We start from the raw sequence: 14380 nt of genomic DNA, 5'->3' as shown, positions 1-14380 counted from the left end.
AGTGAGGCCAAGAAAAAAAGACAAAAAGAATTATGGGCCCTTATCTGAGCCTGTGTTTCCTGCTGATTCACACATGCAAAACCCAAGAGCAATTACAAAGTTGTTGCCAAGTCAGTCTTGCCCGAACTTATTTCCCTAACTGAGGCTTTGAATACCATAGAAAACATGACTGAACATTCACATGGGGGTGTTAAATCCTAAAGGTTTCAAAAATGTTGCAACACGTGTCCTCATGTGTATCATGTTTCTTCCTCATAAGAAAATGTGCTCTGTACATCCCGAGGGTCACTTAACTCCATTTCAGAAATTATCACTGTTCTTCCCAAAGTGGGGGGTGAAGAACGGGGTGGTGGGAGACCTTATTAGACAGATACCACCATGTTGGGGGTGGGGGGCGTGTAGGCAACTACGTGTTTAAGCATATAATGTTATCCAATGAGTAGAATAGTCCCACACTGTTTACAATATATTGAAAAATTGGAAAACTTAAATTGTTTGTTGTTCAGTCGCTAAGTCGTGTCCAACTCTTTGGACTCCATGGGCTGCAGCATGCCAGGCTTCCCTGTCCTTCACTATCTCCTGGAGTTTGCTCAGACTCATATCCATTGAGGCAGTGATGCCATCTAACCATCCCATCCTCTGTCGTCCCCTTCTCCTCCTGTCCACAATCTTTCCCAGCATCAGGGTCTTCTCCAATGCCTTTATGGTAAATGTCTTGGTTAAATACATCATTCAAACTACTCCAAAACAGTCAAAGACACAGACCTGTTTACAAACAGATAACCCCTAAGTATCTGTTAGAAAAACACCCAGCGTTCCATTGAAACAACACTCCGTTTCCAGAGTCTTTCACAATTTTTCCTTACACCCCTCCATCCCATGGGAAACTATAAACACAGATATGGGACGGCACTACAACTTACTGTTGACCGAGAACAGCTGCAGAAGCATGTGTATACTAAGATCCCATCGGTGTCAAACACATCTGTATGTTCATACGTGCGTATACATAGAGATCGGGGAAAATGTCCACCAGAATGCTGACAGTAACCATCTCTGAGGGGTGGGACAGGTGGCAGGGGCACATGGGAGGAGGGAGATTTTTACTTCCTTCTTGATGTTTTGCATTGTCCTTTGCATTTTCTTTAGTAAGCAACTACTTTGTCTGTGCAGGAGCTTCCCAGGCGGCTCACTGGTAAAGAACCCAGCTGCAAGGCAGGAGACACGGGTTCCATCCCCGAGTCGGGAAGATCCCCTGGAGTAGGAAATGGCAACCTGCTCCAGTATCCTTGCCTGGAAGATTCCATGGACAGAGGAGCCTGGCGGAGTACAGCCCATGGGGTCGCAAAGAGTCAGAGACGAGGGTGCGACTGAGCACACACACGCACAGCATACGTTGTCTGTGCAAACGTTTGAAAGCCTTCAAATTAGGTAGAATGATTCATACTGAACCATGAGTCACAGGGCCACACTGATTATTTTACATACACGTTAGTACTGATGCTCCTATCAGCGGGTAAGATTATTGAGGGCAGCGGCTGTGATGGAGCAGAAAGACTATCAAAGTGGAGACTGGGTTTTACACTGGGTCGGGGCTGTGGAACTAGCAGAATGCACCAGGAAAAGGCATGTACCTCTCTGAGCCTTTTGATTCTTCATCTATAATACAGGGAGAGATAGAACATACCTCACAGGACTGTAAAGAGTAAATGAAACCATGGGTACGAAGGATTGTATAATTCCTAAATGATTCCATTAGAAAGAAGGGGGGAAGTCCCTGGTGGTCCAGTGGTTAAGACTCCACGCTTTCACTGCTGAGGGCGCTGGTTCGATCCCTGGTCGGGAAACTAGTCCCAAAGTCATGCAGTGTGGCCAAAAAGATAAATAAAATTAAAATAAAACTACCTTTACTTAAAAAGAAAGAAATGGAAATGCCATTGTTTCCTGTCCTCCGTTCAGAGCCTAGCATGGGACCCCACACACAGTGGGACTTAACTAAATATTAAATTTATGACACTGGGGAAGAAGCAGAAACCAACGTAGGGTTTCTCCACTGGGAATTCTGCTTGCAGGGATTTCCCCCAAGCTCTCTGCTTAGGGCAGACAATTAGAACACAGAGGCCCACCATGGGAGAATGAAATTATAAGCAGACATAAGTCCACTTCTCTGATTAGGCCTCCCAAATGCTCGACCCCCTCACAGGCATTCCTGAAACATTTGTAAGCTGCCCAAAAAGACTAGCGACAGTGCCAGGCACTAGGATATAAAAGTTAGCCACCTGATAGTAAACTGAAGGGAACCAGAAGACCAGCCCTTACCTTAGTCACCCGTGGAAACATCAAGGAAATCAGGTTTGTCCTCCTTTAATTTGCATCCTGCTCTATGTTATAAGAAATTAAGCTTTAATTTAAAAAAACCTTCTAATTGGATACTACTGATGGGAAGACATCTGGGGCAAATATCTAGGCCTGGTGCATTCCACCCCAGGCAATGGTTAGTGGTTTGGGGAACGAGTGTGTGGCAAAATAAGCAATGGTTACTAATTATTATATAGCACAGGGTTTGGCATTGTCCATAAAGCCCCATCGTCAGGCCCCTTCCTCTCCAGAGAGGATTACAGGATTGACTGTTTGGACATTTTTTTCTCTCAGTGAACATACATTTTCCTTGTCTTAATTGGATCCAGCCTCTTTGTCCCTGAGCAAAGAGGCCATTTTTCTATAACGATTCTATCCTTCAAATGCCAGGTCGGTCATCAGCCATCCCGGGGTCTGGAAGGAGCAATGTTTGGCTTCCTATTTTCTTTCCATTTGCTCAGCGTTGTTCTAGCAGTGATGCGAAAAGCATGTGAGGATCGTGTCCTAAGCTACCTCCAATTTAGCCAAAAAAGGTATGAGTGCTATCAGCGTGAAACATCTTCGACCCACACAAAGCCTTCAGAATTGGGGCGAACTGTTTGCCCCAAATGTTTGGACTAATGCAAATATTTATTTCTTCCAAAACAAGTAAAGCCACTTTCAACTTGGGGGTGGGGGTGGGGAAGTCTGCCAGACATTTTTCACAGTGAAGACAAACATTTGGAAAACATTTTCCAATTTGCCCTATACCTTTAGTTAATCTTTCTTAACCATGTTGAATCATCTCCTAATTTGCCATCTACTGTGACATGAAGGGAACGTCTTTCTTTTTTTAATATTTATTTATGTGGCTGCACCAGGTCTTAGCGGCAGCACTGAGGTTTTTCCTTCTTTGCTGCAGCATGCATGATCTTATTTTACTTGCGACAAGAGGGTTATTTGGTTGCAGCATGGGAGATGGGATGGCCCCTGCACTGAGAACTCAAGAGTCTTAACCACTGGCCCACCAGGGAAGTCCCCCAAGGCTACTTCTTGAGGACCTTATTTTCTTGGCTCTTCCCCTCCTCCACATAACAAACACAGCATCAATCAATCATTCCCAGATCAAGGTTAGCTGAACACCTATGATGCAGGCACACACTCATCTGACTGACAGCCTCCTTAATCTGTGACTGTAGGCTTGGTGGCATCAACTCACAACAGCCCTCAGCTTGAGAAAAATGGGATCTTGAGACATCTTTGCATTCTGTAGCCCAGTTGCACCTGTAGCCCAATTCTCTGTCTGCACCCGACTCCCTATTTTGGGCTTCCCCAGTGGCTCAGTGGTAAAGAATCCACCTGCAATGCAGGAGACACAGGTTCAATCCCTGGGTGAGGAAGATCCCCTGGAGGAGGAAATGGCAACGCACTCCAGTATTCTTGCCTGGGAAATCCTATGGACAGAAGGGCTTGGTGGGCCACATACAGTCCATGGGGTCTCAAGAGTCGGACATGACTTGGCGACTAAACAACAAAAAACCCCTACTTTTCTAGAGCTTGGGGTTCCTTCTCAGGGGATGTTATCCAAGCATCCCAAGGAGCTCTTCCCGAGTGTCTGAACAGAGGAGGTTAAGATGGAGCAGAGCGCGTTCCTGCGCAAGCTGTGGGAGAGCTGTTTTCCATGGCCCGTTTGTTGACCTTCTCCAGCTTGTTTCCATTTCACAAGTGGTGCTAAGACCCGTGCCAAGATGGAATTCCATTTGAAATGAGGTTTCATAAGGCCTTTTATCAGATATGCAGACCAATTACACTGGCTGGGTTTTCTCTACCCTGTAGCTGAATCACTATCCTTCACCCCCCACTTCCTTTCCTGTAGTGGTTAAGTTCAGAGCTTCACCTTCTCTGCAGGAGCAGATCAAAGGCTTGACTTCCTGTCCCCTCATTAGGGGGCTGGTGACATCCCGCTGTCTCCTCTCCATCAAGACAGCAACCCCCCACTCTCAGCTCCCAAAGAGCTTTGAAAAGTTGCTAAATTAATGCAAAACGCATGCGCACACACATGTTCTGGTTCCTAAACGCAAATACCCCTGTAACATCTAAAAGGTTAACCCTGAGAGCGCTTTTCTGGGGGAAAAAGACTGCTTCACACACTCTCTTTGGGAGGGAGAAGGGGTGTGCCCCGCGATGTGGCAGGGAAATCACTCCAGTAGGTTCCCCCCTCCCCCTTCCCCGCCCCCTACTTTTTCCTCTTTTTAACATTTATTTATTTGGCTGCGCCCAGTGTTTAGTTGTAGTACCTGACCTCTTTAGTAGAGACACCTGTGCTCTAGTTCCCTGACCAGGGATCAAACCTGCGCCCCCCAGCAGTGGGAGTGCAGCATTCTAGCCACTGGACCACCAGGGAAGTCCCCCTACCTTTTTTTTTTTTTTTACACTTTTATTAGTAAAGAGAGCTGCAAAGTTCTGAGCCTATACCTGGAGAAGGAAATGGCAACCCACTCCAGTATTCTTGCCTGGAGAATCCCAGGGACAGAGGAGCCTGGTGGGCTGCCGTCTATGGGTCGCACAGAGTCAGACGCGACTGAAGCGACTTGGCAATAGCAGGAGAGCATATACCTAAGGTGCCACCATCGGACAGAGGTGCTTGGGGACAAGGATCTCCCGGGGGGCAGCAGGCACCGAAGGAAACGGGGCCCGGGGCGGACGTGACCTGCTCGCGCCAGGTGCTCACACCTGGCCCTGCCAAGGAGAGGCCTGCCGTGTGGCTACCGTGCATCTCCTTTAAGCTCCTGTCCCTCGGGGGCAATTCTTTGGCTACTCAAGATTCTCCCCAAGCCCTGCCAGGAAAAGAATGCCAAGAGGCTGACTGGCCTTGCTCTTCGGGTGTGCAGGTATGCATGAGGATGTGGGGAAGGCGGGTAGAACACAGGTGAGGCGGCTTCAGAAAGAATCGCAGCCACGTGTGCGCGTGCGCACGGGCATGTACGTTATTTGCCCCCTCCCCGTCCCCACCCCCCGTCAATCACAGATTCATTTGCGTTGATAAAGAGTTCTATTTTTTGCTTCTTTAAATCATCGCTTTTATTTATGTATTTATTTGGCTGTATTTATTTATTTATTTATCAGTCGTGGCAGGTGGGATTTTCATTGCCACCAGCAGGATCTTTCCAGTTGCAGCGCACCGGCTCAGTAGTTGTGGCAGGCGGACTTAGTTGCCCTGAAGCATCTGGAATCTTCCTGGACCAGGGATCAAACTCAGGCTCCCTCCCTTGGGAGCATGGAGTCTTAACTGCTGGACCACTGGGGAAGTCCCAACAGTTCTACTTTTAAAATGGAAACGCTGACTGCGAGGACTCACCTTATGGCAGTCATTCACAGCCTAATAGGAATTACATCCTCCAATTGCTCTCAATTTGGCTGAAATCAGGGTCTTGGAGAGCAGTTAGATTCCCATTTTTTTTTTCCCCTTTCCCCAAGAAATCTGTTAGAGACTCTTTCAAACCCACAATGGCAACCTCAGAGCATTTACATTTAGAAACCATACGCCCTGAGAAATGGGTTTGGTTTGGGGGGTTTTGGTTTCTGTGGGAGTTTGGGGCTCATGTTAATGTGATTATAAGAGAAGGGAAAGATTTCTTTGGGAATGTTAAAGGATTTTGGAAGGCTTCTCCAGAAAAGTCCACATTTCAAGTAACCTTGGACAAGCAAGTCCCTTTCTTCCATCTCACTTTCCCCATGTGATAAGCAGAGGTGATTCTATTCTGGAAAGTGGAGAACAGATGAGGAAACCCGCTGAGAAGCCTTGGGGCAGCCCAGATCCTGGCCACCCTGTGGGCCTCTGCGGCTGCTTCCCAACCCAGGAATGTTCCTATCTGCTTATCTCAGATACTGTTTCTTTTACTTTCTGCACAGGTCCCAGAAGTTGTCCTTTGAGGTTTATTTCATCATTGCCTTAAAAAAAAAAAAAAAAAAACTGATACTCCACAGGCTACAGATTTCTAGACACAAAACAGGACCGGTGGAAATTAGCTTAATTTATTACTGACTTCTGTCAGGAGGAGGTTACCAGTTGACTCCTTGGCACAACTTCAGATAGCTATTCTTTGCTTCTGACCCCAAGAACAGCAGCAAGCTGTTTTATTGTTTCAAATAATCATGCTGCTTTCTAAGTGTGTTCTAACAGTGTTGTCCTTAAAATGTTTCGAATCTCACAGGAGAAGTTTTTAAGGAGAAATTATTTTAAAGTGGATGCAAGAACAGTATGTTTTTGACATCTTTCTCCATGATCTTCTTGCAATCTGTCCTGTTCAAAAGAAATCGTCTTGCTCATTTTAGACCACCTTTTTTGAAGTAAATAGAAAGATTTTTTTTTCCTTCGTTCTGTGGATTTACTGTACACACTTTTTTTTTTAATTAATAAAATTATTTTAAAATATCCTCACCTCAGGAGTTTCTAGAAGAAACATGGGGCCCTGTGTGTATCTGCATGCAAGCTAAGTCACTTCAGTCGTGTCCAACTATGTGTGAGTCTATGGACTGTAGCCCGCCAGGCTCCTCTGTCCACAGGGATTCTCCAGGCAAGAATACTGGAGTGGGTTGCCATGCCCTCCTCCAGGGGAACTTCCCAACCCAGGGATCGAACCCAAAACTCTTATATAAGTCTCCTGAATTGGCAAGCAGGTTCTTTACCCCTAGCGCCACCTGGGAAGCCTATAACACACACTTAATTTGAATCGGGACAGTCAGTTGCTCAATCGAGGCCAATTTCCCAAAAAGATATGGAAAAAAGGAGGGGGAGGTGAGAAATATGAGTGGCTTATTACTACCACCAATATTTATGATTGTCTTTGAACTGTGTTTTTCTCTGATTAGGACTCAGTCCTAATCTCCAATCCCCCAGCCCCCTGCCCCCCAGTCCTCCCTCTGTTTCTCGCCTCCTTCCCCCTGCCCCCTCTCTTACCTTCTCCCAATTTTCATGTCAGAAGTTATGAGGTTCTCACCTTCATTTAACTCAGTGTGTGTAGAACCCTAGAAGTTCCGTCCAAGGAGCTTTCTGCAGAGCCGGGGTGCTCCACTTCTGCACCATCCTGCAGGGTAGCCACTGGCCCCTTGTGGCTGCTAAGCACTTGAAACGTGGCTGGCATGCTTATGGAATGGAAAACTTCACTTTAATTAATTTTTTAAAATATTTGGCATACCAAATATTTGGCACACCAGGTCTTAGTTGCAGCACTTGGGCCCTTTAGTTTTGGCACATAGGATCGAGTTCCCAGACCAAGAATAGAACCGGGGGCCCCCTGCATTGGAAGCTCCGAGTCTTACCCACTGGGCCACCAGGGAAGTCCCTCACTTTAATTAATTTAAATATAAACAGCCACATGCAGCTAGTAGCTACCATGTTGGAGTGCGCATCTTCAGAGGACTAGACAGACACTTGAACATTTTCAGGTCATTCCAGGTGACAGGCTGTACCAGGGGACGTGCTCAAACCCAAGAAATCCCAAGAAAAGTCCAGAAAGGAAGGCAGCCCATCGGTTCCGCCCAGGCTGCTGCCCTAGGAAGACCACCAAGGTGTTTCCTGGAAGACACCTCTCTACACCAGTTTCTTCTTGGATCTTCTCATTCCCCAACCAAAGGGACCTCTCTTGCAACTGTTTTAAGTGGTTTCCATTTGTAGGAACTGGCCTTCATAAAACACCAGCCTTGGAAAATCAGCAGTTGTCTTCCAGATTCCAGCCTATCCCTCAAATATGACCTCTGAGTTATCCTTAAATCATGTTTTGGAAAAAAAAAAAAATCATGTTTTGGTCCCGGAGGCTAGTGTCCAAGTTCTAGGCATAGCAGAGTCAACAGAGTTTCCAGCTAAGCAGGTTATACCACAATCAGCTTCAGCTCCTTGGAGGAAAAATCAGGTTCTACTCAGATCTATTAGTTTAAAAGCCTAAGAAGTTAATGATGATGTTCAATTCCATCTCTTTACCCACCTCCAGCTGCGCCTCTCCAAGGCTAACATCCAAAATGTCACCTCTCATGGGGTCCTTCAACAATCAAATGCTGAATGAATGAATGAATGATTTGAGCCTTTTAAGAATTTCAAAAGACAATGTAAAAATGGTTTTCACATAACAAGAAACTGGGGGAGGGGGCAAAGTCTAGACAGGACAGAACTGCTTTCTCTTTAAAAGGTAACATGAATAACTGTTCGAATATTTGATGATAATAAAGAATTTGTGCTTTAAAAAAAAGGCACGATTTATACCAAATGGGGTGCTTCCCCCACTGTCTGGATGGTATTAAGTGCAACAATATTTCTTTATCCCCAAAAGATAAAATTTTAAGAAGCTTTATGGATTAAAATCTTTTCGATATTTAGGATATTTTAAAATAAAATTTTCCACTGAAATGTAACAGCATGTGTTTCAAAGTAAAAATCATTCCTATTACTTAAGCCCACATAATCTATTTTTAATCATTTAAAAATCACATCTTAAAACTCTTTATCTTCACTATTCTATTTTGAAGTAAGGTGTGGGGGCTAGGGGTTGTAAGACTGAAGAAATTCCCTTTTCTTTCCTATGTGTCACCTGTTTTTAGTCACCTTCTATCATCTTCTCAAGTTTCACCTAAAATTGTATGATCTATTGTAGTAAGATCTTTTTGTAACCATAAGACTTGTTTATTTCAAAAATGTTAAGATATTATAATGCTTTACCATGAGCCACAAATATACCGGCAACAAATTGTTAGCTTTAAGTATTGACCGAAGTCCTGAAACCATTTCATTAGAAGACTGTGAGTTCCCAAGTCTGGGTTGAATGACCCTTGGTAAAGGTCAACTTGGTCCTTCACTGAGCTCTTTCCTGAAATTCGGATGTTATTGAAGTCTTCGGCCCACACCCAAAGGGTATCATTTAGCAAGCCACTACAAGAGTTATGGCTGCTGAAGACATAATTCAAACAAGGATTAGTCTGGGGAGTGGAAGAATCAAGCTTTCTGGAGTTTAGAATCTGACAAGAAGCAGCTAAGCTATTGAAAGATGAGAGTCTTGAGGGCATTTATCTGATGGTTTTAAAAACCGGCAGCTAGATTAATTAAAAGCATCATTTGAAAGCTTTCTGTAAGAAAGCAAGGCCTCTGAAACCATTTGCTTTTGGTTTCTCCACATCCAAGTTGTCAGTACTGAAAAGAAACTCAGAAAAAGTAAAAGGCAGTGTTGTTTAATGATGGCATTGTACTTAATAGGCCCAGCAGCTTTAACACACGATGAGCTGCCGGCGCCCAGGATGCAAAAACTGCAGCTCTTCTGTGCAGAGAAGCTCTCGGGCAGAAGCAGCCACGGGGGTGGATTAAGTACGCCTGCCGATAGCAGTTAAAACGGCTGCGGGCTTCAGGGACATTCCAGTGTTCTGATAACGATATTTCAATTTTGTCATCATGAACTAGGGGTGCAAGGAAAAGAGGGAAGGGCTTTCAGCCTTGCTGTGGAATGCTGAGTCTGTCCCAGCAGGCTGGCTGCATGCAAACCCCCTCCCCTCCCCTGCCCTTCCCAGCCTCTGCGGTCACCTGTTTCCAGGTCCCCAATCTTAATCATCGGGAAAATCCAGGCCAACAAATTTACAGAGATCTGTGAGTGAAAGGTTCTTGCACGTTCTGATTTTCGACATCCTGACCAAGGGCAAAATCATGACGTTTCTGACTTCTCAGTTCCTGTAGTCATGCCTGCTAGTACCATGCTCAGGAAAATGTGATCGATACGCCTTCTCTGTCCTCTTTATTGATCAAATATGGCTACTACTGCCCTGGGAAGAAAGGAAGGCTGGGACCTTACAAAATTTCTTCTCACCTCCATTCAAAGAAGTGAGACAAAACACTAGAATATGACAAAATCACAAAAACCTTTACTGCAACAATAAAATCAAAAGGAAACACACAAAAGGCCCTCTGCAAACACTCTTTCTCACTACTATGATTTCAGCACTAGTGTGCTTGCCAATTTTCTGAGATTCTGAAATGTAAATAGATAGAATTAGTCTTGGGTTTCTTTTCATTAAATGCTTAATCACTTAGCTCATTTCCATAAATTGGCATGAATTCAGTCTCAACTTCTTTTCTTTTTTCACCTTTAACCACCCATTTTTTAGGAGAGTAATCTAAAGTTCCTAAGAGTGATCAAGTTGATGCTTTCTCTTGAGTCCAGAACAAAATACATTTGGGTGGTTTATAATTTTGAACCCAGATCTCCATCTTATTTCAAAAAACAGTCACAAAGGTACAAGCTATTTCCAATGTTTTCTAATTATTAATGGTGAACCACTTTAATTCACTTACAGATTTTCTATCTTATTGCTATACTCATTTTTCCACTTTATAAAAGTATTATTATGGTAAGAATTTTTTAAGTTACAATGAATTTAGAAGGCATCTGCCTTTGAGAATGCATAATAATAACAAGAGATAGGCCCCCAAATTACCCACCAACATAGACAACTACAAATTCATAGCATTTGCAAAGTGTGTCTGTCTTTCTTCAAGGCCTGTTTCTCTATTGTTTGGGACAAATGTGACTTTTACTTGAAAGCCGCATTTTAAATTGTTTACAATGTATTTTGTTAACTGAACTAAATTAAATTTCCCATTCACCAACCATATTTCTCATTTATAACCACTCACAAGAATCTTCAAGGAAGAAGTGGTTTTAAACACTGTAAACAATTCAGAGTTTTAGAGATACTACAAATTTTATGTTAGATCTTTCATTACACTGACTGGAACTTTCATTTCTGAATATGTGGGTAATGTGATTACTAGGAGAATTATTTAACTGAAAAGAATGACTTCAACCATGTAAGAATTGAAAAGAGAAAAATAAATTGCTTTTATTTCTAAAAGCTTCTACAGTAATTAGAATACATGTGCTCAAATCTTTAATAAAGACCCAGCGAGAAGAAAGCGGAAGCACTTAAAATCATGGATTCTCTTTAGACATAAAAGAGAAATGCAGATTTCAAAATGAAATTTCCATGTAAGTAATTAGTTTTTCTCATTCAGGCGTCAGTTTCTCTGTATTCTTACTGGGAAGGCCCCCTCCATTTCAAAGGAATTGCAGGAGCTATTTTCTCACCCTGAGATGATGACCAAACTCTCAAAGAGAAATTGAAAAGACTTTAAAAGGAAAAGGAAGTAAAAAGCACATCTTGAGAACGTTTTAATCACTGTAATTCGGTCATTCCATATAAGCCTCCAGACTGTAGCTCTCTTTTCCAAGGCTCTAAAAAAACCAATTTGTTAACCTGACAGACAAAATTACCAAGCGGTGCATTCATTTCAGTGAAAAAATCTGGGGAGACCAAACTGGGGGAGAAAATTAATAATACTCTGCCCACTCCAAGCAAAACATTTTAAAAGAAGCAATCAAATGCTAAGGAAAAAAAAAAAAAAAAAGCAAGATCGAGGCAAATAAGTGTGTAGAGGAGCAAATGTAGGCAGCAGAATTCCCCGGGCAACAGGAGAAACCAGTGAAACTTGCAAAGCCTCCAGTATCGTCACATCCAATGATTTCCCAGGAAAAAATTTCAGAATGGAGAGGGAAAACTTTCCCAGCCCCCGAGCCCTCAGGTGTACAGCCATATTCCACCACTAGGTGGCGGCCGCAAAGGCTGTGAGCCAGGGGCTGTTTTCTCCGCTTTTTCCCCCTCCAGGACTCACTGCCCTGTTCAGGAGACAGCCCACTAGCCTCTTGGCCCCATTTGCTAAAAATGTTGGGTTAGGAAAAAAGAAAATACTCGGGCTTTAGAAAGTGAAGTCACCAGGAACAGCCTCTGTTAAAAGTCTGTTCACACCAAAGCTGGGCAATGGTAAGAACAGACCTGCACATTTTCAACTCGGCTGGAGTTTCCGAAGCAAACCTTCCAGGCTGCTGCTTTGGAGTCAAGCGAAGCTGAAATTACGACATGAGTTGTTGAGTTGTACATCACCTACTCACACACCGTGTACAGTGCCACAAGGTGATGGAATCGGCTGGATAAACATGAACTGCTGGCCAGCCAAGTCTTCCTTCATTCATCAAAGTGTGTGAATGAAAAATATAAAGAAGTAAATAGGGTGTTTTCGTGGACTGCTCGCCGTGTACTCTTCTGAAGTCAAGACCTTACCGAGACTGCTTTCGACCTTGGGTGTCAAATAAAGCCTCCTCCCATGAAAGGGAAAACCACTTCCCTTTTCATAAAAAGGCTGCACCCAGAGCTCAAATCTTGGCAAAGAAATGTTACATAAATTCCAGGTGTTCCTAAATATGTATGCTTACCCGCACGGAATCATTTTAGGAAGCATCTAAGTTTCTGGGGCACTTTCTCTCTCACCCTCTCCCTCTCTCTTTTCGTCTCAAGGAAGAGTCAAAAAGTGCGTTTATAGTCTCGACTTAGCTTCTTACCCACTCCATTTAGACGATATTTCCTGCCAACCTAATGCAGAAAATCTAATGATTTGCATCCAAAACACATCTAAGCACTGGCACACTTACCTTTCTTTTCTTAATTAAGCCCCAAACCAAAAAAATCCACTTATCTCTCTCTCTCTCCTCAATGGGGGGAAAAACCACCCCTGAAATCATGAATTCTTTTCTACATGATTTGCACAGCCATCCTCTTATTATGTGAAGAGGCTAATTCCTCAACATCTTACTTTGCCTTTAAAAGGCTTCCTTCCAAACGACGGGATTTCCCTAAGAAACATTCCCAGCGGATGGTTTCCAGCAATAACCTATATCAACTATGCCGGCGCCCCTCCACCGCTCCCCCCCCCCCACCCCCCACCCCCCACACACACACGAATTCACTCACAGAACCATCCCGGGCCAACTCGGAAAAGCTGTTTGATTTGCATGTTTGCCCATCTCTTCCTGAATGAATGCCTTTCCAACTGACCTTTCAACAGCTGCCGAGAAGGCACGGCATGGTAAGGTTAGAGCTGGAAACTAGGGACTCTTTCTTAGCATCCTAATCCTTGCAACCTCGACGTGACGTTTCCCCTTCTCTGCCCAAGTCCAGGTTCCCGGAGCACAAGGGCAGGAGCCGTGAAGCGTTTGCCGAGCACTCTCCGAGGTGCCCTGCTCCCGACCAAACTCACTGCGGGCATCCCGCACCCGCCCGGTACCCCGGCTCGTGGCGAAGGCGCCAGGCACGCACCCGCACTGCCTCTTACCTTCCCTGGCTTTCAGCAAGACCGTGTTGGCCACGATGTTTTCCAGCTCCATTGACAGTCGGCGGTCAGCTAGGGAGCCGGCCGGCGGGGCTGTCAGCGCCTGACGGTGCTGCCGCTGCTGCTGCTCGGGCTGCTGCCGCTGCTTGCCGGAGCCGGGAGCGAGCAGCCCGCCTAGCCTACCGCATTATTCTTTGCTCTTATCCCTCGGAGTTTCCACCTCTGCAAAGAGGAGCCGCCGCCGTCGCTTCTTCCTCCCTCTGTGTCCCCCCTCCCCCCCTCCCTCAACAGTTTCCCCCCCACCCCCCACCCTGCGCGCCGCTCTGTCACTCCATTCTCCTCCCCTCGGGCTCCCGCGGATGCTTTAAGGCTTCGGATGCTTCTGCCTCCCCTCTGTCCGTCCCGGGGGTGTGGTACTCGCAGGCTCGGGGCGGCCGCACTGCGCAGGCGCTGGGCCGGGCCACGCCTCCCGCTCCGGCCCTCGCAGCGCGGGGCCTGCTGGGACTTGTAGTTCGGCCCCGCGCGCTGGGCTAGGGCCGGGACTGGCGCGCGGCTGCGGGAATCCGAGAACCGCCCCGGGACGTGCCTTCGGAGGGAAGGCGTTGGGGGCGTGCAGCTGGCGAGTCAAAGGCGGCTCGGCGGAGCTGAAGCCCCCCTACCCACCCACTCCAGTCCTGGGGCCCGTTCTTGCACATCCACGCCCGGGGAGGAGGGGTGCTCCCGCTCGCCCGCTTCCCGCCCTGCCGAAAGCCCAGAAAACGAAGTGCATGGGCCACGACGAGAGCGGGGCGAACCGCTGCGTCCGGCAGGAGCCGGTGCCGGTTCTGCGCCCCACCTATCCCCTCC

At 45.8% G+C, this 14380-nt stretch overlaps 1 protein-coding gene across 3 annotated transcripts in view; it reads right to left on the bottom strand.

The window, feature by feature from the left end:
• The window catches only part of GRK5 (G protein-coupled receptor kinase 5), a 223204-nt gene extending 209400 nt beyond the window's left edge, over positions 1 to 13804 (bottom strand). For all 3 annotated transcript variants that reach the window (XM_070470272.1, XM_070470273.1, XM_070470274.1), the window contains exon 1: positions 13538 to 13804. In XM_070470272.1, coding sequence (XP_070326373.1) covers positions 13538 to 13589 — 52 coding nt within the window. In that variant the 5' untranslated portion in view covers positions 13590 to 13804. The remainder of the gene's footprint in view (positions 1 to 13537) is intronic.
• Between the last annotated feature and the right edge of the window lie 576 nt (positions 13805 to 14380).

The sequence above is a fragment of the Odocoileus virginianus genome, chromosome 7 (assembly GCF_023699985.2).
Source record: "Odocoileus virginianus isolate 20LAN1187 ecotype Illinois chromosome 7, Ovbor_1.2, whole genome shotgun sequence".
Classification (NCBI taxonomy): domain Eukaryota; kingdom Metazoa; phylum Chordata; class Mammalia; order Artiodactyla; family Cervidae; genus Odocoileus; species Odocoileus virginianus.
This window is presented reverse-complemented; position numbering and strand designations above follow the sequence as displayed.